A 23,717-nucleotide genomic window follows, 5' to 3' on the forward strand; every position below is an offset into this window, starting at 1 on the left:
TTTGGAGTGCAGCATCGTGACTTTTATAAATAGATCAGAACATCCAGTTCTGGCAGACTGAAGCAGTTTGGCATGAGCAATGAGGGATGGAGATTATATACATTCTTAATTTATAAATGTACATGGCACAAAATATATTTACCCTGTGAGAAGGTTTTGGAGTTTGAGCTAAACTCATTACTAGAATCCTTTGACAAGAAAGCCAGCAGTAACTCTTATCTCACTCTTACATACTTTCTTTGACTTCTAGATCCTCCTCCCTTAATAGCATTGTTACTGTAAATGAGGGGTAGGCAACCTATGGCACACGAGCTGGTTTTTCAGTGGCACTCACACTGCCTGGGTCCTGGCCACCAGTCTGGGGGGCTCTGCATTTTAATTTAATTTTAAATTAAGCTTCTTAAACATTTTAAAAAACCTTATTTACTTTACATACAACAATAGTTTAGTTATATATTATAGACTTACAGAAAGAGATCTTCTAAAAGTGTTAAAATGTATTACTGGCACGTGAAATCTTAAATTGGAGTGAATAAATGAAGACTTGACACACCACTTTTGAAAGGTTGCCAACCCGTGCTGTAGATTATATTTAATTTCAATTTTTCGGATATACACCATAGTTCACCATATTTTCTTTTGAATTGGACTTCTGCACTGTAATTCAAACAGACGTTAAGGCAGAGGAGCAGAATAACTTAAAATGAGTGAGACATATGAGGAAAATTTTCAGTGCTCTTTCATTTAAACTAAAATTAAATAAAATTCCAATTCTTGGACATTTGGGTGAGAGTCCACATCCTGAGTCCCGAAGACGATGGGACAAAAGGACTGGCTTCCTTTGGAGTTAATCAGTGCAGGAAATTGCATGTTGAGAAATATGAAACCTTAACGCTGTTGGAGCTTGTGTGTATCAATCCACACTATGTAGGACAAAGTGTAACAGGCGAGCAATAAGACTGAGTAATACCATAAAGGCACCCCATCTCTTACATATTAGAGGAAATATTTGTACTTTTTAAAATTTAATTAATAGTTCAAAATACATTTTTGTTCTGAATCTTTTTCTTTCTGTTGTTTGTTCCCCCATTTTCTCCCTTTTATAATTTTTTCTACTATAAAAAGGTGTGTAGGGAGAATTATTTAAAAAGTTCAGAAAATAAGGGACAAGGGGGGTGGAGTTTTTTTTAGTTAATAGAAATTTCTGCAGGAAATTTCTATTTTTGTCAAAAAGCCAATTTTTATGTTGGTTTTTATCAATTTTTTAAACAATTTTTTTAACAAGTCTGGTAATGTGTAACAACTTGCATACTGCATCCCAAATTCATCTTAATTCATCGTTGCCATCCCCTCCCCTTCCATGGATGACTTTAAATTACAACTTTGTGTTCTGTTTGAAATCCTACATAACAATCTTTCAACCCTTTTTTTCTAAGATAGACCAATGGAAAGGCATCTCAGACAGCCAGTCTATTGTGTCCTTTCCCAAATGCACCAAATTAACTGCATTTTCTACCTCAGTTATAGCACTGGCATATTGATCAGAGGGTTTTGGGTGGCTTTTTTTTTTTTTAAATCAAACAACAAATCCAACTATCACTTTCTTTTTCTGATCTATAAGCCAACATAGCTATAGATTGAAGTCTGAGACTTAAAACTTGGCGAAATTGTATCTTTGATTAGCCAGCAAAGTTATTGAAGATTATGCCAAGTTGGAAACTAAGAGCTGTCTCATGAGCCAAATCTAGTCAGTTAAAATCAGTTTGGACATTAATTCTTAGTTTTCGCCGTCCTTATTTTTTTCCCAGTTTAGTCATGATAAAATGGAGCATATGAATCTAGTGGAAGAAGTAAATGTTACAAAGCCAAGTGTACAGGATATAGTTTAAGGAAATATAGCTGATTGCCAGTTAGTCGGTACTGAGATTTAATAGTTCTTGTTTTCAGGAATATGAAAAGATACAAATAAAGGCTTATTTTCATTTAATGCTAAGAATGAATATATTTTACACTGTCTCTACCCTAGAGAACCATACAGTTGCCGAATGAACTAGTGGGATTGCACCAGCACAAATAGTGGTGTAATTTTGTCAATGCTAGCTATTCTTTTCTGGGTCCATTTCTTCCCTATGTTCATGCATGGCTATCTCTTTTAAATGCAGGCACACTGCCCTTAGATACATAACCCACAGTCCTTTTCACAGTTCCCTGAAGCAGTGACTTGTGGGAGAGTTGGAAAAGATTTTAGGAGTCCGAGGGAATTATGAGAGAAAAAGAAAAGCTCTTATAACTCACTGGGAAGCTATTTCTGTTCCATATTTTCCTAATGAAGACCAGGCTAAACAGCCAGAGTTCAGCTTTGGTTAAAAAAAAAAAATCTACTAAAGGCACTTGAAGATTAGTTTTCAGGATCTCATGCAGCACAGGAGAGGTACTAGAAGGGGTCTGACAATACATGTGGAGAGCCAGAAACTGAGACCAGTACTGCATGCTGCAGTTGTTTGTGGGGCTCCATTCTCCTCTACCCATGGCCTAACTGACTGTGAGCTATTGGAAGAAAAATATCACTAGTGGAGTGTCACTTTTACATCAAGACAGTGACAACAGATTGATGAAAAAGAGTTGTCCATGAGACTTGAGATGGGTCAAAGTGGAGGGCTGTCCTCACCATCAGTGTTAGGCCACCAGGATGAGAGCTTCATCCATTGTGGAAAATGGGAGTTTAGACTATCAAAGCTGGCTACCCCAAATTATTTTTGGTCAATAGGGCACAAATTTGAGGTTGGTACTGTTGTGCTGCAAGTATGCATTTAAATATATCAAGTAGGGCTTGATATCAGTTAATTGCAGTTAACTCAACCGACTAACTCAAATAAATTAACCGTGATTAATCGCAGTTTTAATCACATTGTTAAACAGTAGAATACCAATTGAAACTTATTAAATATTTTTCGATATTTTTCTATATTTTTCAACTGTATTGATTTTAATTACAGCCCAGAATATAAAGTGTACAGTGCTCACTTTGTATTATTTTTATTACAAATATTTGCACTGTAAAAATGATAAACAAAAGAAATAGTATGTATTTTTCAATTCACCTCATGCAAGAACAGTAGTACGATCTCTTTATCGTGAAAGTGTAACTTACAAATGTAGATTTTTTTTTTTACTTAACTGCACTCAAAAACAAAACCATGTAAAATTTTAGAGCCTACAAGTCCACTCAGTCCTACTTCTTGTTCAGCCAGTCACTAAGACAAACAAGTTTGTTTACATTTACAGGAAATAATGTTGCCCGATTCTTATTTACAATGTCACCTGAAAGTGAGAACAGGCGTTCGCATGGCACTTTTGTATCAAGCATTGCAAGTTATTTATGTGCCAGATATAATAAACATTTGTATGCCCCTTCATGCTTCAGCCACCATTCCAGAGGACATGCTTCCATGCTGATGACGCCTGTTTAAAAAAGTGTTAATGAAATTTGTGACTGAACTTCTTGGGAGAGAATTGTATGTCTCCTGCTCTGTTTTACCCACATTCTGCCATATATTTCATGTTATAGCAGTCTTGGATGCAGGGCCGGTGCAAGGATATTTTGCGCCCGAGGCGAAACTTCCACCTTGTGCCTCCCATCCCCACCCTTCTCCCCGGAGCATCGCTTATTATAAACTTTCAAAAATGAATACTACATAATACGGCATTGTTCATTAAAATTAATACATATTTGGCTTGAAAAATTATTAATTTAATTAGACTACATATTTAATGAAAATAAATGAATAACCTGACAGGGTGTGGGGCTGGCTAGCCTGGGGCAGGGGTTGGCTGGAGACGGGGATGTGTGGGGCTTGGCTGGCTTCGGGCAGGGCAGGGGATGTGGAGCTGGTTGGAGATGGGGTGCGGGGTTGGCTGGAGACGGGGGTGTGGGGCTGTCTGGCTTTGGACACGAAGGTGCGGCAGGGCTGGCTGGAGATGGGAGTGTGGGGCTGGCTGAGGGCAGGGTGGTGGGTACCAGGGCCGTCCCTAAATATTCTGTGGCCTTATGCCAAGCCTCCATGTGGGGAATGGGGGGGCGTCTTCCGGGGGGGCAGGCCTCTGGGGGGTCGGGTGTGGCTTGGGGGGCAGGGTAGAACCACCCCCCAGCACTCACCGTCCGCACGGCTGGGGCCGGGTCTCTGTACTTCCTGCCGCCGGTGAATGCAGCCCTGGCCCTGCTGCAGAGCTCAGAGGAGAGGGGGCAGGGGGAGCTGAGCAGGGGCAGGGCCCTGGGGAAGAGCCAGAGCAGCAGGGGAGCAGCACAGCGCCCCCAGCGGCCGGAGGAGGAATGACATAACTTCCCGCCCAGCCGGACGGAGCTGATCAAAGCCTCAGCGCCCCCTCACACAGCGGCGGGAAGAGAGTTACACATTTAGCTGGCGCCGGGTGAGCATCCCAGACATTTTGGGCACCGCTTTTTGGCGCCCTCAAATCTTGGCGCCCTAGGCGGCCACCTAGTTTGCCTAGTGGATGTACTGGCCCTGCTTGAATGATGACCCAGCACATGTTGTTCGTTTTAAGAACACTTTCAGTGCAGATTTGACAAAATGCAAAGAAGGTACCAAAGTGAAATTTTTAAAGATAGCTATAGCACTCGACCCAAGGTTTAAGAATCCAAAATGCCTTCCAAATCTGAGCGGGACGAGGTGTGGAGCATGCTTTCAGAAGTCTTAAAAGAGCAACGCTCTGATGCGAAAACTACAGAACCGAACCACCAAAAACGAAAATCAACCTCCTGCTTGTGGCCTCTGATCCAGATGATGAAAATGAACATGCATCGGTCTACTCTGCTTTGGATCGTTATTGATCAGAACCTGTCATCAGCATGGATGTATGTCCTCTGGAATGGTGGTTGAAACATGAAAGGACGTATGAATCTTTAGTGCATCTGGCACGTATATATCTTGTGACGCTGGCTACAACAATGCCATGCAAATGCCTGTTCTGGCTTTCAGGTGATATTGTAAACAAGAAGCAGGCAGCGTTATCGCCTGCAAATGTAAACAAACTCGTTTGTTTGAGCGTTTGGCTGAACAAGAAGTAGGACTGAGTGGACTTGAAGGCTCTAAAGTTTTTTACATTTGGTTTATTTTTGAATGTAGTTTTTTTTGTATCTACATTTGTAAGTTCAACTTTCATGATAAAGAGATTGCACTACAGTACTTAGGTGAATTGAAAAATACATTTTTTTTGTTGTTTTTTATAGTGCAAATATTTTCAATAAAAATAAATATAAAGTGAGCCCTGTACGCTTTGTATTGTGTGGTAATTTAAATCAATATATTTGAAAATGTAGAAAACATCCAAAAATATTTAAATAAATGGTATTCTATTATTGTTTAACAATGTGATTAATCGTGATTAATTTTTTAATTGTGTGATTAATCACAATTACTTTTATTAATCACTTGACAGCTCTAATATCAAGTATTACTGTGGTTTATGATTGAATTGTGCTTGAGTTCTTTTAGCGATTTCAGGAAGCATAGCTGCATTAATGTGTTGAAGCTATAGACAGTTCTATATGTGCACTCTATATTCATCTCACCAAGCCAATGAATACCTTTAGTACAAAAGACTACCATTCCAAGATGATGCAAGCCTTAAAGGATCATTGTGGCACGTTTCTATATAATTACATAAGATGGTCAGGCAAAGAGTTTGATGCTAAAATGTTTAAACTTTGGGCTTTTCAGGAGCATACAGAGGGGGTATATTCTTTCCACTTTGACACTATAGACCATGAACATTGTAGTATCTGAGCGCCTACTATATCTATCTATCTATCAGTCTCTGTCTGTAAACTAATATATGATGGGAAACATCTAATTTTTATAAAGTTTTAAGTTTCATCACAGAATTCATAGTATTTCCTGGCACTTTTTATCTTTATGCAACTTCTTTAACAGAGATAAATTACAAAGTAGAAGACTGCAATCTACATACTATGGGGAGGGATGTCTTACAACAGCCTATATCATTTGGGGGCAGGGCAAGATACAACTGTCGTATGTGGTCTAATGCCATATTTCTGTGCCATCTTTTAAATTAAAGAAGAAGTAGAATTAATATTTTATTGAATAAACTTCCTTATTTACTGATACTAACAATTGTGATCATTCCCACAAGGCTAAATTGAGTGTAATGTAATGCTAGTGTATTCTCTTATGAGTAGAACACATCCCCCAAAATCATTTTTCCAAATTGTCTTTAGAAATTATATTTTGACTCCTTGTATGTGTTTAAAATCACACTCTTGAGATTCTTGATAAAATCAGTCCTAAAAGAGACAGTTACTTTATTATCAGAACATATAATAACTTTCCATTGTGTTTAAAAAAAATATATATGGTGGGTTGTTACTTTTTGCAGTCTAATACTTCCGGTTTTGTTTTCAATGACAGCTACTGAAAATAGACTTAGGCCACTGGTTAAATAATTTACATGGGAACTCTATTAGCTCCTACATACTGAAGAGTATTCAGCTGAACCTGCACTAGAAGGCACGGTTTGGGGGTAAGAGAGGAACCTTATTTAGGACCACATCCTGCACTTGTTGAAGTCAATTGGGTCTCTCCTGTTGACTTCAGTTAGAGAAGAATTTGACTCTTTATATTTATCTTTGCTTTTATACCTTTTATGTTTTAATGTACTTCATAAATTAATTCTAACAATTCTTATAACATTAGTCCAGAGGTTAAAAACGCAGAATGTTAGAACTGACATTCTGTTCCTGTACTAAGCCCTTGAATAAGGTTTCTCATTGGTATATATCCATTTGAATGTATTCATTATGGGATTTTACCCCAAATAAAGTAGACTTTTGTGAGTTTTTCAGGCATAAATTGGAGTCTTGAGGAGTAAGTTTTTGTGATTGTCTGAATTTGTATGAATGCAGAAGATGAACAAACAATCTGCAAAACAACCTTTACATTTAAAGACAAGCATAAGCCAGTGGAAAAGCCAGTAAACTTATTCTTGCCTTTTGATTAAACCTCATGTCGAGCACCATCTGTCACTTTTTTTAATTTACAAGTATTTTTTTTCTTTTGCTTCAGTAAAACTGCTACTGAGTTACAGCAGTAGTCATCCTGAAGAACAGTAATGTTTGCAAAACAAAGCTAATTATTGGAAAATGTTGGAAGATAGACCAAAAGCTGTACAAATATTTTTGTCCCACGGTTTTTTGCATTTATTCAACGTCTTATTTAATGTGTATTGTTTCCCAGCAAGCAAACTTATTTTCAAAACAAACATATCTAAATAATTTGGCCTTTTTTGCTTCTCTGCATATGTGTGCCAAAAATCTGTTTTCTATACATTTTAAGTCTATTTTAACTTACATTGTAATTGCAAGTAGTTTAATACACAGATTACTATTTAAAAATAGAATTTGCCGTTGTGAGTATAAATAGTACAGTACATATTCTAGAAAGAAGGGACATATAAATAGCATATACTATTGAAAACATGTATAGCACAGGAGTATGTGAAGTGAAGGTAAAAATACCAGCATCATCTTAAAGAAAGTAAGTGGATGTAATTCCTACAAATGGTGATTTGGCTACTCTTGTTATCTATTTTAGTTTTTTCCCTTTGCATATAGATTCTTTAATCTTTGCACGGCTGAGATCAAATATCTGTATAATATCCCTAATTTTATTATCTTTTTAATATTGTCTTGGCACTTTGACTTTTCCACACTTTGACTTCCACCTCTTCACATCAGAGTGTGAACTTCCTGGGGGGGCATTGCTTTTATGTTTTAAACTACTCAGAATTTCCATCTGCTTTTAGTTGAGTTGTGGTTGTGAAGATCATGCTTGGCCCATGGGATCTTACAGTGTGCCAAGAGGATGTGGAGTTTTGTCAGCCAGTGAAATATGTCTGGCTTTTTTTTTTTTTTTTTTCTCAGCAGCTTTCATATGCTTCTCATCTTGTGTGGTCCCACTAAACTGAGTATGTTTAACAGGACTACTCACCCTCTCTATCTTCTTCTGTGAGTTGCCTTCTTTTATGCAAAAGGTGTGTGTGTAGGAAACATGAGAGCCAAAAAATATAATCCTGGCTAAAGAAAGATGTATATCTAAAAATGAAAAGTAGTGTTATATAGAAAAGTACTTCAGTAGTTGCACATCTCTGTTCTGTGGGTGCAGCTGAATATCAGATTTCAGTTATATACAAAAGTTAGTTAATTTGCAGTGTGTCAAAAACACTCAAGTGTGTCTTCTGTTTTGAAATTGGTCTGCTGTATTTGTTTCCAGGCACTATTGCAGTCTACAGTTCAGAAGCAAGAAGAGGCCATTGAAAAACAGTACGTAGCTGCAATTGAAAAACACTCATACAAGTGTGAGGAACTGCTGAATGCTCAGGTAATACAAGCACTTGTCCACACAGATACACATGTTCATAGACTATATGAATGTGTTTTGCGCTACAAAAAGCGTTATGATTTTCATTCAGTTTCTGTTTTGTTTGTGTTGAAAAAAATCATCACAAAACATCAGTCTTCAGTATAATATCCTTGGGATAACAATAATTACAGGCAAAAAGAGATGGGAACCTAACCATACCTCCTAACTCATTAGGGCCCAAATGTGCATTATGGCTTAACCAAGATCCCAGAGTGACACAGCACCAAAGAGAAGGAAGCTTGGGGTGTAAGATTTATTCCTTTATTAACTGTATACTTTTATATAGCTGAAAAGAAAAGATTCAATATTTCTTAAGCCTGAATTTTATTTACTATAATGGACTGCAAGCAAAGATCAGATTTCTATGAAACAGTCACAAATAAATGCGTGATGCAACTTCTAAAATGATCATTCTAACAGCTACCGTCCAAATCTATTTTTATTTCAGTGAAATCATTGCAATTAATATGACATCAATGATAAAAAGAAGATTATACAACAAGTATTTAAACCTGCTGGTCCATGTTAATGGTCTAATGATTGTTTAAACTTTTGGAACTTGTTTTATTATTGGCAAAGTCTCGCTTGAGTTTATTTAAATTATTTACCAAATAAACTCTATACATAAGGTATAAATATAAAATTTTCTGTTGGCTAATCTTGAAAAGGCATTCTCAGGTTGTTTGTACTGCTAGGAACAATTCTTCTAAAATGACTAGTAGAAGTTTTTTGGTTTTCGTTTTTCATTTGTGTGTGATGGTAAATTAAAGACCTAAATATAGGTAATGTACGCATGCAATATTATTTCACAGTATAATACAGAAAGGTAAAGATAATTGGATATTTAGTTGATTAATTTCAGCATTCTCTCAGGTATTTTACAACCGTCTCCCTGTTATGACCATATCAGCTGAAGAGTTTGCTACAAGCATGTAGTCATCTGTGTAAATAGTATAATGGAAAGGTACACAGTACTTTGGAAAAAGTAATTCATCCTTGGACAAGGGGCACATTGCACAGAACTACAGCGCTCTTGAATGCATGCCCTACAGCTCTGCCTAAAAATATACTAAAATGGATTCAACCTTTTTTATGAAATGTTTTGCCTTTTTCTGTCACAGTATCCACAATCGTTGCACTGCTGATTTAATATATTATTGTTGAGTATTAGGGCTAGATGAACCTCGGAAAAGCTGGAAATTCTGTGAGAATAGGCTTTCTTGTAACATTGTTGATACTTCTTGATTCCAGTTGGGTCAGAAATATTGCTATCATATCTGATGTTTCCATCTCATACCAGGAAGTGGAAAGAAGCATCAAACCAGGAAGTTTGTTTGTGTGTGTGTGTGTGTGTGTGTGTGTGTGTGTGTTTTGAACCTTAGAAAAGGATCACCTCTAGTTTGTTGTGGTAGTTCTCATCAGTTCTTATTTAATTCAAGCATGTTTTTACCATCCCTAATGGTAATAGTAGTGTGTGCAGAATAAGTACTAAAGTGAGGGGATGAAAGCAAACAAACACTGAAATTCTGTGATGGAAATTAGAAAACTTGTCTTAGAGCACCATTTCTCAAATGCAGCCACCAGGGGATTTTCCCTGTGACCATGACAGCTTCCTGTGTGGTGATGTGTGTGTGGGCGGGGGGGTGTGTGGCAAAGCGTCTGCCCCACCCCCTCCCTCCCTGTTGCTCCTGAATGTGCCACTCTGCCCATCTCCGGAGACAGGTGGGGCACAATGTTGAAGGAGCAAGGTGAGTTCTCTACCAGGTGCTGATCACCGTCCATGCGTTCCAACCCCAAGCGCCGACCCTGAGCTCCAGCAGCTGCCGGTTCTGGGTGCAGATCCCCGATGCTGGCCTTGGGCTCCAGTGGGTGCTGGCTTTGGATGCCAACCCTTAGCCCTGACCATGCAGCAGCAGGCGCAAACCCCTAGTGCCAGCCCCAAGCCTCGGCGGCAACCAACCCCCAGCTGCACACTCCAACCACCAGCCCTGGCCACTGACCCCGGACACTGTTCCTGGATGTTTACCCTGGGTTCCAGCAGGTGCTGGCCATGGGTGCAGATCCCCAGCCCCAGGCGACGGCCCTGGGTGCAGATCCCCATCCCCGGTCATGCAGCAGCGGGCACCAACCCCAGGTTCCGGCAGGTGCTGGCTCAGAACATGGACTCCTAGCCCCGGCTGTGCAGCAGCGGGCGCAGATCCCAAGCATCAACCCTGGGTGCCGACCCCCGGCCCCAGTCACATAGCAGCAGGCGCCAGCTCTGGGTACTGATCCCCAGCTGTATGGCAGTGGGTGCTGATTCCCAGCCCTGGCCACGCAACTGCAGGCACTGACCCTAAGCTCTCGTGAGTGCTGGCCCTGGGCACCAGTGCCAACCCACATCTCAGACCATGTGGTAGCAGGCCCATCATCCATTGCCCCTGGCCTCTGCTGCCTCATCTCCCACCCCTCCATCCAGGTCTTAATTTGCCAGAACTTGCTGTGAAAAGTGATATTAACAAAAATACAAATATCACTTTTCACAGCATTATTTTTATTGAGCCCTACATAAATAAATTACAATGATCTGGGTGTGTATACATGCATATTTATTTGTTTTTCCTAAAGTTAGTTAAATATTTTAGGGGAAAAAGTGTCAGTGCGGCCACCAGCAAGAGTTGGTGGCCGCACTCTGAGGTCACCAAAAAATTTGTTGTGAGAACCCTTGCCTTAGAGCAGTGGTTCCCAAACTTTAACAACTTGTGAACCCCTTTCACAAAAATGTCAATTCTCACAAACCCCCTCCTAAAAATGAATATTTCCAGGGATTTTCTCCTTTACCGGAGTATAAATTATAAAAGCAGTGATCTTGGAAGGATAAAATTTGTTTTTATGACATGCTTATTACACACTATTTATTATTATTACACCTCTACCCCAATATAACACAACCTGATATAACACAAATTCGGATAGAACGCAGTAAAGCAGTGCTCCGTGCGGGGCGGGGCTGCGCACTCCGGTGGATCAAAGCAAGTTCGATACGATGCGGTTTCATCTATAACGCGGTAAGATTTTTTGGTTCCCGAGGACAGCGTTATATCGAGGTAGAGGTCTATTTATCATTACAGTACTTTTATTACATTATGAAAACAGTAATACTCTTCCAAGATCTCACTTTTGTAGCTTGTATCACTTTGAATAAGCCTGTTATAAGACAAGGCTCCTATGTTTCATCAAGGAGTATCAGATGTGAAACAGCATGAAGGTATTTAAGAAGCTAACTCAGAGTTCCTCCTACATAAGCATTCAGGTCTTGAGCAGTCCAGGCAAACAACGCACATTACAACAAAGCTTAAATTTGTTCTTCATCATAATTTTAAAAACAATACTAGCTGCCTATTTAATTTTAAAAAGAGCAAAAAATATCCACCTCTCTTTCCATTTCTTATAAGGAGTCTTGATGTTTAAATCTCCTCAGTGTGATAGATATGCTTGCTTTGATCTGCTTAGCTCTTGGAAGTCCAGGGGCTCCGGGCTGCCAGGGATCCCTAAGGACAGCTCTGTCCGCCATTGGGGAATTTTTTCCCGAGAACCCCCTGTAACATTTCATGAACCCTAGGGGTTCATGAACCCCAGTTTGGGAACCACTGCGTTAGAGTGATAGTCTCAAAGAATTCAGTCTATTTCTCTTAACAAAGAAAAGCTTAATGGGTTATTTGATTTGTGTCTGTAAGTATCTACATGGGGAACAAATATTTAATAATGCACTCTGCAATCTGGCAGAGAAAGATGCAACAGAATCCAATGGCTGGAAGTTGAAGCTAGAATTCAAACTGGAAATAAGGCATAAATTTTTTAATGGTGAGCATAATTAACCGTTAGGATGTCTTAACAAGGGTCATGGTGGATTCTCCCTCACAGGCAATTTTTATATCAAAATTGGATGTTTTTCTAAAAGATGCGCTCTAGGAATTATTTTGGGGGAGTTCTGTGGTCTGTGTTATGCAGGAGGACAGACTAGAGAATCATAGTTGTTAGTTTTAGTAAAACAGCATTTACATTCACTAATGCTGTTGACTCATCAGTTTTTTTTTTCAAGACCTGTGGGAGACATGAATGTCTGTGGTTTCTATCCATTATCAAGTTTATTTGTTTTAATTTTTTTTATTTTTGTGTATAGTATTTCCTGTACATGCGTTTGTGCCCAGCAAACATAATTAGCAGGACTACGTATTTATACAGCATGGTTATATTCTCTCAACGCATACAAGTTACATATGCATACAGAAAGGTCTGAAACAGCTCCAACTGAAGTCACTGGAAATTTTAACACTGACTTCAATAAGAGCAGGATTAGACTCTAAAAAAGAGCATATCCCTTTTTTCCCTTAACTCTTTCAATTATATTTTATTTATATATGTGTGTGTGTGTATGTCGATATCGAGATCGATAGATATACACACACACACATATATAAATAAAATATAATTGAAAGTGTGTGTGTGTATATGTATATGTGTCTGTATATATATATATATGTATGTATAAAGAATTGTGACCTTGGGCAAGACACTTCACCTCCGATAATAATGGCAATAATAATGCTTACCCCTTTGTAAAGAACTTTGTGATCTGTGGATCAAAAGTGCTATGTAAGATCTATTTATTTATTTATTTATTTATTTATAAAGCAGCAACAGTGTGGTAGGAAGGTAGTGCCTCTGATAAACTGAAGGTTGTCTTAGAGTTGTTCCTTCCAAAATCCATTCATAAGGAACTAGATTGAGAACTGAATGTCAGATGGTTGTAACAAAAAGTTTTATAGGCTGATACTTTTACACTGATATCACTTAAGATGTTAGTATTGTGGGGACGTTGGGGAGGAAAACGTAGGTTTAGCTGGAATGTTCCTGAATTTGTAAATGAGAGAACAAACTGTATTATGTTCTTGTTTGGAGAAGAGTGAGGGAAGGAAAAATGAGGGGGTGAGGAACATGTATCATTACATAGAAATGATGACAAATATCCTTATTGTTTGTTACATTTTTATTTTTATTGCTGGTACAGTATATGTAATACTTCAGTGCATGTTTCTGATCTTGCTGAAATAATGGAATTATAAAAACATTGCATTGCAGACTGGTGGTGAGCAAACTAAAAGTTCAGTCTGGTTTTAAAGAGCTTACTGGTTCCATTAGACTCTCAATCTGTGAATGAAAATATTAAGTATTTAATAAAGTTGAGAAGGAAAGTGATAGAACATCATTTTTATTTTTATGCCTGTCAAGAAACAAATATATACCATTATCTGGAAACCTAAAAGGAAAGGGGAGTGGTTAGAATCCCTAATGATTGGTGAAAGTTGCATAGCTAGTAAGTAGAATCGACTGTCATTGTGAGTTGAAAAGACAAGAGAGAGTGGAGTTGAAAATCAGTTTGCTAGAGTCTGGAAATTTCTGGAAAGTAGGAAGGGTATCTGATAATATGGTCCTATATAAAGCTGGCTAGCTCATCTTATTTTACAGTCTACAGTCTCAACTGTGTTAACGTTGTTATTTCTCATTCCCTGCTGTAGAAAATGTGAGAACTGCTCATCATTACTGCTAAGTGATGGTTACTGTTTAATGTTACCAAACATCAGTGTATGAATATATTTCACTCAAAATGCTTAAAGTTGAAAGCAGTGGTAGGAAATAAGTAATTGAATGAAGTGAAATATGGAAACAGATCAACTTCTTTGAGCAAAAGAACCCCATTGTTTGGTGTATTATGTGAAATGAATTTGTGTTAGTCTAATTTCTGGTTGATGCGTCTCTACAACACAACCCAGTCCTCTAATTGACACTGTTTTGTGATGTTAAAATAATGGAAGTTATGAATTATAGGCTTGAAAACCTGGTAAAACATGCATACGTTGTTTTCTGTGCTTTGTAGATGGTGATTTTAAAACTGAGAAAGAATCAAACTAATTGCTACAAACATCTATATTAATGGATGAAGATTTCTTTTTTCTTTTTGATTTGGCTTACATTATAATATGTAAAGATAGTTAACATTTGATAGACTAATCAAGACTTAAGACATAGAAATCCCTTTTCATTGGAGATTTCATTTATATGCGGGAAAGGATTAGTATGAAAAACTGTATTGCATATAAAGATTACTGATAATACCTTGGCACCCATATATCTTGAATTACCTTATTACCGATCCTTTGTGAGGGGACCATAGTCACAAAATACATTTCTTATTTTAAATAAGTAATGTTAATTTAATTAACATACTTAACTTATAAACATCAGAGTTATCAAAGGTGTTTGTGTATTGTATCATAAGCTGTAAAACATTTAAGTTGTGTTGAAGCTAAAGTGAAGTGATATCTTGAAGGCAAACATGACTAAAATATAAACCTGAATAGCCAAAAACTTAAGTGCTTGTTTAAAAGTGCACCAAGGCACACAACAAAAATAAGCACAAGCAATTCCAACCTCATAATCGAAGAAAGAATAAACAGGTGCTAATGTAGAGGTTAAAGATTTATACAGCTGTTTCAACCTTCTGGTGTTGAGCCAAGCTAAGACCGAAGGGGAACAGATAACTCAAGTAACATTTATATAGCTGTGTGATGGGCTGGATGATTGAATATATCAGATAATGTGGAGAGATTTTTGCATGTAGCAAAGCAAATTACAAAATAGACATTTGGGTGGGGGAAAAAAAGTGGCTGATACAGAAATTTCAACCTGAGAAGAAATACTCATCTCTGTAAAGCTAACCAATGAGATTAACCAACGTTCACCTTCAGCAAACAGAAGGGTCTGTACAGAACCTTTAAAAAGAAACAAAATAAAAACAAAATCCCATCAATCTATGGATGTCAAAACCAGAGACCCTAGAAATGTGTTCCAAGCAGGTACACGTTGGTTGCTTTATACTGATATTTTGCAAGTGGAATTGGGATGTCCCAAGACATTTACACACAATTTTATAGGCTGTGGCTTCTGGAAACAAACCTCCAGTAATGATGTGCATTTTACAAATAGGAAACCATAGAAGAGATACCCTGTTTTCTCTTTACACCACTGAAAAGATGTTGCATGAAGAACAGCTCCAAAAAATGGATTATAACCTGGTTGGTTCACATCACCTTTTTGAAAAGAAAACCAACCAATGGACTGTCCATCATAATTGAAAAGAATCTTCTTCCTTCAACAAAATATTTTCTACTTTTTGTCCCTCTGTTTGCATCTCACTCTTTTCCTCCCCAAAGGGGGAACTCTCCCATCTCCTGGGGCAAGTTGAGAATCCCTGGAGCAGAAACTTAGCCTGGTTGCTGCAGAGGTGAGGGTGAAAGAAAGAGGGCCAGGATCCCCTACCAGCCTAATTTTTATTTTAAAACTTTGACTTGACTTAATGTTACTCCTGTTTCCCTATTCTGCCGAGGGAACAATAATAAATAAAAGGGGTGCATCTAGATAGTTTGATAAATGTTCTTCTGCTTGGGTGTTGGTGAGGGGGAACCTATTATGATTATCGCCCTTAGCTTTTTCCATTTGGATATATTGCCTTTTTTAGGGAGTAAATAAAAACTTTCAAGGAACTAAATTGCAGTAATGAAGAACTAATTGAGATCCCTAAGCCTTTTAGCACCCTTCAACCCTTAACTAAGGGGTGGGGATTACGTGACCGTTGGGGTAATTTGGTTGTCTGTAGTGTGTGTATCTGTGTTTGTGGTGTGCTTGCTGCTTGACTGAAATATACCGTTTGCTTTGTTTGTTTGTTTGTGTCATAAACAGATAGTTAAGGGTTAATGCCTCTTTTACCTGTAAAGGATTAAGAAGTTCACCTAGCCTAGCTGACACCTGACCAGAGGAACCAATGGGGGGATAAGATGGTTCAAAAGGAAGGAGGGAAGTTTCCTTTGTTTAGTTTCAGAGTAACAGCCGTGTTAGTCTGTATCCGCAAAAAGAAGAACAGGAGTACTTGTGGCACCTTAGAGACTAACAAATTTATTAGAGCATAAGCTTAAGAAGTGGGCTGTAGTCCACGAAAGCTTATGCTCTAATAAATTTGTTAATCTCTAAGGTGCCACAAGTACTCCTGTTCTTCTTTTTCCTTTGTTTAGTTTCAGTTTCGACCGGACTGGGAAAGCTCCAGAATTCAGCCTCTTATCAAGTAGTGAGTGTTAGTGAAGGAAATAAATAGGTTTATGTTTATTTCTTTGTAACTTGTCTTGGGCATTAGGGAATAATCAAATAGGGTATTTTTTGTGTAACTAAGTTTTTGCCCAGGGGAACATCCTCTATGTTTTGAATCTGTTGTCCGAGAGATCAGCTGTTATGCTATCCACCAGAGGGTTTTCTTTTACCTTTCTTTTCTTTAATTAAAAGTCTTATTTTTAAGAACCTGATTGATTTTTTTCTTGTGTTAAGATCCAAGGGAATTGGATCTGGACTCACCAGGAATTGGTGGGGGAAAGAAGGGGGGATGGTTAAATTCTCCTTGTGTTAAGATCCAAGGGGTTGGATTGGTGTTCACCAGGAAATTGGTGAAGAAGTCTCTCAAAGCTACCCAGGGAAAGGAGTTAGAACTTGGGGGGTGGGGGGGGCAGCAAAACCAGATCTAAACTGATAATTCAGTTTAGGGGTTCACATGCAGGTCCCCATATCTGCACTCTAAAGTTCAGAGTGGGGGTGAAACCTGACTGTTTGTTTGTGGGACTGTGTGCTGACCGTGTGTGTGCTGAGCCTAGTGGCCTGCTAGGCAAGGCTGAGAGCTTCTTAATGAGGCTGTGATCCCTAAGCCTTTTAGCATCCATCAACCCTTAACCAGCGGGCGGGGCTATTCAGGGAGACCAGGGCTTTAAAAAGCCCACTTCTAAGCGACCACAGGAGTTAGCGAACAGGAGCAGCTAATGGGAGTTTTGCAGGGGAGTTTACAGGTGGAGTGTGAGCAGGGGCTAGAACTCAAGCAAGATTCTTTAAACTTAAAAACCAAAACACCCCCTTGATATAAACAAAACAACAACAACAGCTGCAGGAGTAAAAAGAAGGCAGACAGAAGTCCAGCAACAGAGTGGGGGTTACCCAGTTTATTGCACCCAATGCAGTATGTATGATTTTCTTGCCCTATGGGTAGGTGGCGTATGTGTGCATTCGGTGCAAGGGGCTCCTGGCCCTCAGAGACTGTGTATGGGCTTTGGAGACCAGAGTGGCTGAACTGGAGGAGCTGAGGGAGACAGAGAAGTACATAGATGAGACTTTCCGAGACACAGTAGAACTGTCCCACCCCCGGTCTGACAGTCTGTGCTGTTGAGGAGGATGAAAGTCCCAGGGAAGGAGAGCATCTAACTGGAGCAGAGGGAAACAATCCCATAGTTGGGACCCTCCTTCTAGATGATGTTGTAGTATCCTCTTGCACTGAGGATACCTCTCCAGGGAAGGGAACTCCAGCTATTAGAAAGAGACAGGTATTAGTATGGGCGATTTGATCATTAGAAACATAGCTGGGAGAACCGCATGGTGACTTGCCTGCCTAGTGCGAAGGTTGCAGATCTCTGGAGACATCTAGATAGACTTGTGTAGTGCAGGGGAGAAGCTGGTGGTCGTGGTACATGTAGGTACCAATGACATATGGAAGGATAGAAGAGAGGACCTGGAGGCCAAATGTAAGAGATTGAAGTACCGGACCTCCATGGTAGCATTCTCTGAGATGCTCCCAGTTCCACACGCAAGGCCAGTTACACAAGCAGAACTGCAGTCTCAATGCGTGGATGAAATGATGGTGTCGGGAGGAGGGGTTTAGATTTATTAGGAACTGGGGAAATATTTGGGAAAGGGGAAGCCTATACAGGAAGGATGGGCTCCACCTAAACCAAAATGGAACCAGATTGCTGGCACTTAGCATTAAAAAGGTTGTAGAGCAGTTTTTAAACTAAGGGCTGGGGGAAAGCCGACAGGTGTGGAGGAGCACATGGTTTGGACATCCCTTAGGGGAAGATCTATTAATAGAGAATCTCTGTGTCCTAGTGAGGCAAGAGGATGGAAAATGATAAAATACAGGCAGGGTCTGATCAGAAACAGTCAAATAAAAAAGAATCCCATTCAATTACATTTTGTAATGGCAGACAGCTAAAAGGAGACAAGTTTTTAAAGTGCTTGTATACCAATGCTAGAAGTCTAAATAATAAAATGGGTGAACCAGAGTGCCTCATATTAAATGAGGATATTGATATAATAGGCATCACAGAAACTTGGTGGAATGAGGATAATCAGTGGGATACAGTAATACCTGGGTACAACAGGTCGTGCTGGTGGGGGTGTGGCATTATATGCGAAAGAAAGCATAGAATCAAATGAAGCAAAAATTGTAAATGACTCAAACTGTACTATATAATCTCTCTTGACTGAAATTCCATGCTCTAATGATAAGAATATAGCGGTAAGGGTATGTTACTGATCACCTGACCAGGATGATGATAGTGACTGTGAAATGCTCAGGGAGATGAGAGAAGCTATTAAAATAAAAAACTCAATAATAATAATAATAAATAATAATGGGAGATTTCAATTATCCCCATTATGACTGGATACATGTCACCTCAGGACAGGATGCAGAGATAGTTTCTTGACACTGTGACAAAGTTCCTCCTCTATCTTGGTGGGTCCTGCACTTATTGGCAGATTTTCTTGCCTCAAAGAGTCACCATGTGGTTTGGGGAACAGCCCAGAGACCTTTCCCTCTGGGAGAACCCACAGTCCAGGTCAATTGGGAGGTTTGGGGGGAACCCAGGCCCGCCCTCTACTCTGGGTTCCAGCCCAGGGCCCTGTGGACTGCAGCTGTATATAGTGCCTCCTGTAACAGCTGCATGACAGCTACAACTCCCTGGGCTACCTCCCCATGGCCTCCTCCAAACACCTTCCTTATTCTCACCACAGGACCTTCCTTCTGGTGTCTGATAAGGCTTGTGCTCCTCAGTCCTCCAGCAGCGCACTCTCAGCTCCTTGCACCTCTTGCTCCCAGCTCCTCACATTCCCACCACAAACTGAAGGGAGCTCCTTTTAAAACCCAGGTGCCCTGATTAGTCTGCCTTAATTGATTCTAGCAGCTTTTCTTAATTGGCTCCAAGTGTCCTAATTAGCCTGCCTGCCTTAACTGGTTCTAGCAGGTTCCTGATTACTCTAGTGCAGCCCCTGCTCTTGTCACTCAGGGAACAGAAAACTACTCATCCAGTGACCAGTATATTTGCCCTCTACCAGACTCCTGTACCCCACCGGTCTGGGTCTGTCACAATACCTTAAATGACTGCTTCTTGGAGTAGCTGGTCCTGGAACCCACCAGAGGAGAGGCAATTTCTGATTTAGTCCTAAGTGGAGCACAGGATCTGGTCCAAGAGGTGAATATAGCTGGACCGCTTGGTCATAGTGACCATAATATAATTAAATTTAATATCCCTGTGGCAGGAAAAACACCACAGTGGCCCAACACTGTAGCATTAAATTTCATAAAGGGGAACTACACAAAAATGAGGAGGTTTGTTAAACAGAAATTAAAGGGTACAGTGCCAAAAGTGAAATCTCTGCAAGCTGCGTGGAAACTTTTTAAAGACACCGTAATAGAGGCTCAACTTAATTGTATACCCCAAATTAAAAAACATAGAGAACCAAAAAAGAGCCACTGTGGCTAAACAACAAAGTAAAAGAAGCAGCGAGAGGCAAAAAGGCATCCTTTAAAAAGTGGAAGTTAAATCCTAGTGAGGAAAATAGAAAGGAGCATAAACATTGGCAAATGAAGTGTAAAAATACAATTAGACCAAAAAATAATTTGAAGAACAGTTAGCCAAAGACTCAAAAAGTAATAGCAATTTTTTTTAAGTACATCAGAATCAGGAAGCCTGCTAAACAATCAGTGGGGCCATTGGACGATCGAGGTGCAAAAGGAGCACTCAAGGATGATAAAGCCATTGCAAAGAAACTAAATGAATTCTTTGTATCGGTCTTCACAGCTGAGGATGTGAGGGAGAGTCTCAAATCGGAGCCATTCTTTTTAAGTGACAGATCTGAGGAACTGTCCCAAATTGAGGTATCATTAGAGGAGGTTTTGAAACAAATTGATACATTAAACAGCAATAAGTCACCAGGACCAGATGGTATTCACCCAAGAGTTCGCAAGGAACTCAAATGTGAAATTACAAAACTACTAACTATAGTCTGTAGCCTATCATTTAAATCAGCTTCTGTAGCAGATGACTGGAGGATAGCTAATGTGATCCTGTTTTTTAAAAAGGGCTCCAAAGGTGATCCCAGCAATTACAGGATGGTAAACCTGATTTCAGTACCAGGCAAACTATTGAAACTATAATAAAGAACAATATTGTCAGACATATAGATGAACATAATTTGTTGAGGAAGAGTCAACATGGTTTTAGTAAAGATTCTCACCAATCTGCTAGAATTCTTTGAGGGGGTCAACAAGCATGTGGACAAGGGGGATCCAGTGCATATAGTGTACTTAGATTTTCAGAAAGCCTTTGACAAGGTCCCTAACCAAAGGTTATTAAGCAAAGTAAGTTGCCACAGGATAAGAGGAAAGTTGCTCTCATGGATTGGTAACTGGTTAAAAGATAGGAAACAAAGGGTAGGTATAAATGGTCAGTTTTCAGAAAGGAGAGGTAAATAGTGGTCTCCCCCAGGGGTGTGTTCTGGGAGCAGTCCTTTCAACATATTCATAAATGATCTGGAAAAGGGGGTAAACAGTGAGGTGGCAACATTTGCAGATGATACAAAACTACTCAAGTCCCAAGTTAAGTCCCAAGCAGATTGCGAAGAGCTACAAAAGGATCTCTCAGAACTGGGTGACTGGGAAACAAAATGGCAGATGAAATTTAATGTTGATAAATGCAAAGTAATGCACATTGGAAAGCATAATCGCAACTATACATATAAAATGATGTGGGCTAAATTAGCTGTTACCACTCAAGAAAGATCTTGGAGTCATTGTGGATACATCTCTGAAAACATACACTCAATGTGCAGCAGCAGTCAACAAAATGAACAGAATGCTGGGAATAATTAAGGAAGGGATAGATAATAGAACAGAAAATATCATGTTTCCTCTATATACAGTTGAATACTGTGTGCAGATATGGTCACTCCATCTGAAAAAAGATATATTGGAATTAGAAAAGGGCAACAAAAATTATTAGGGGTATGGAACGGCTTTCGTATGAGGTGAGATTAATAAGACTGGGACTTTTCAGCTTGGAAAAGAGATGGATAAGGGGAAATATGATTGAGGTCTATAAAATCATGACTGGTGTAGAGAAAGTAGATAAGGCAGTGTTGTTTACTACTTCTCATAACACAAGAACTAGGGGTCACCAAATGAAATTAATAGGCAGCAGGTTTAAAACAAACAAAAGGAAGTATTTCTTCACACAACGCACAGTCAACCTATGGAACGCCTTGCCAGAGGATGTTGTGAAGGCCAAGACCATAACAGGGTTCAAAAAAGAACTAGATAAATTCATGGAGGATAGGTCCATCCATGGCTATTAGCCAGGATGGGAAGCAATGGTGTCCCTAGCCTCTGTTTGCCAGAAGCTGGGAATAAGTGACGGGATGAATCACTTGATGATTACCTGTTCTGTTCTTTCCCTTTGGAGCACCTGGCACTGGCCACTGTTGGAAGACCGGACACTGGGCTAGATGGACCTTTGGTCTGACCCAGTAGGGCCATTCTTATGTTCTTATGAGATAACACAAATATGAAGGATAAATAATATTCTAAGGATAACAACATAGATGGGAGTTCTTCAGGTAATTGTAAAATGATCAGTCACATTTATCATGTTTAGAGATAAATGGTCTGAATGTGTATTATATGGACACGAGGCCATTGACTTCCCTACCCTTCTTTTTGTAGTTCTCATTATAGAATAGCAATTGCAATTTGCATTTACTCATGAATTCAGAATAGTCTTTTCATTTCTAAGCATTCTCTTATGTCAAGGGTTTGCCTTTCCTCAGTTTTGAAGATTTTCCCTTCCCAGAGGGAAGGTCTAGGTTTAGGCCTTGTATTTATGACTTTCCATATGCTAGTTTTCAGTGCATTTCTCCTCTCCTAAAAAGTTGCATTTCTGCATGCTGGAAACATACATGCAAGTTTTCTTTGCTACTAAGACTTCCCCAGTCTTAGATCTTGGTCATATGATTTTCTTGACCACTAATGTTTAGACCAGTCCACAGCCACAAACTGGTTAAGAGATTGTGTTGTAGTTGCTTCCCTTTTTAGCTTAAATGCGTTCATCTAGGAATCTTTCAGAATCTGATCTGAGAATCTTATTCTTGGACAGTCACATTAGCTAAGTCAAATTAAACCTTTTCTGGATTTGCCAACCTCTGTTGGCAATAGCTCTTTGGCTTCTAGAGGTTCTATAGCAACCTTCCTCTTCAGTTTTATAACTTGTTATAAGTGTATCTATATGATCTTACCTATCTAGTTATTCCTAATTTGCCCATCACAATAATATAACTTTCTTCTTCCCTATTCTTCTCTCTCACAACCCTCAAGAACTCTATTACAAGTTGTGAGATTTTTCTCCTTTTGTGTTTTATGTTGCATTACTGAGTAGTAGGCTTTTTATACTGCCCTTAATTTTCATTTTTTGTCTTGCTGCTTTACTGGTAAGTGGAGCCATAAGAACTTGGTTGTAGGGTGAGAGACAAGGAAAATTATTGCAAACAGAATTGCTGGTATGTATTTTTTCGTTCTTTACTAAAGAATTCCTTAACTCGTGTCTGCATCCATGAGTCCTCTAAGCCTTCCTGTAAACTCTCCCACATTGTATGTGTATATCTTTCTGAATTAGAATATAAGATCTGTGAAAACTGAGTCTGCCTTTGTGTATTCTGTAGAATATTGTGTACAGCTGGTGCTCTGCACATACGGCAACATTCAGCAAACTACTTTTAAGCATATGAGTAGTCCTATTAACATAGTCGAAACTACCATGATTCAAGTTACACACATGCCTAAGTAATTGCTGAATTGCAGTCTAAATGAGTATGTTAATTACTTTGTTACTCCAATTGTCATTTTGCTATGAATTCTCTTCCATTTAAATTTAATGAAGTGAGCTTTTATCGTTAGAGAAAACTTATACTGATTTTTTTTGTTTTTGTTTTGGAGTTTTCTCTGAGGGAGAAATCTTGCAGCCTTGGTTTAGAGGCCCCTCTGGCAATGGAGAAGGTGAACTTCAACTGTGCAGCAAGGGGTCA

At 39.2% G+C, this 23,717-nt stretch overlaps 1 protein-coding gene across 9 annotated transcripts in view; it reads left to right on the forward strand.

Moving 5' to 3' along the window:
• Nucleotides 1–23,717, forward strand: part of CCDC91 (coiled-coil domain containing 91) — a 348,558-nt gene that overhangs the window by 189,768 nt on the left and 135,073 nt on the right. For all 9 annotated transcript variants that reach the window (XM_054038852.1, XM_054038884.1, XM_054038837.1 and 6 more), the window contains one exon: nt 8,307–8,414. In XM_054038852.1, coding sequence (XP_053894827.1) covers nt 8,307–8,414 — 108 coding nt within the window. The remainder of the gene's footprint in view (nt 1–8,306; nt 8,415–23,717) is intronic.

This window comes from Malaclemys terrapin, chromosome 1 (genome assembly GCF_027887155.1).
Source record: "Malaclemys terrapin pileata isolate rMalTer1 chromosome 1, rMalTer1.hap1, whole genome shotgun sequence".
Classification (NCBI taxonomy): domain Eukaryota; kingdom Metazoa; phylum Chordata; order Testudines; family Emydidae; genus Malaclemys; species Malaclemys terrapin.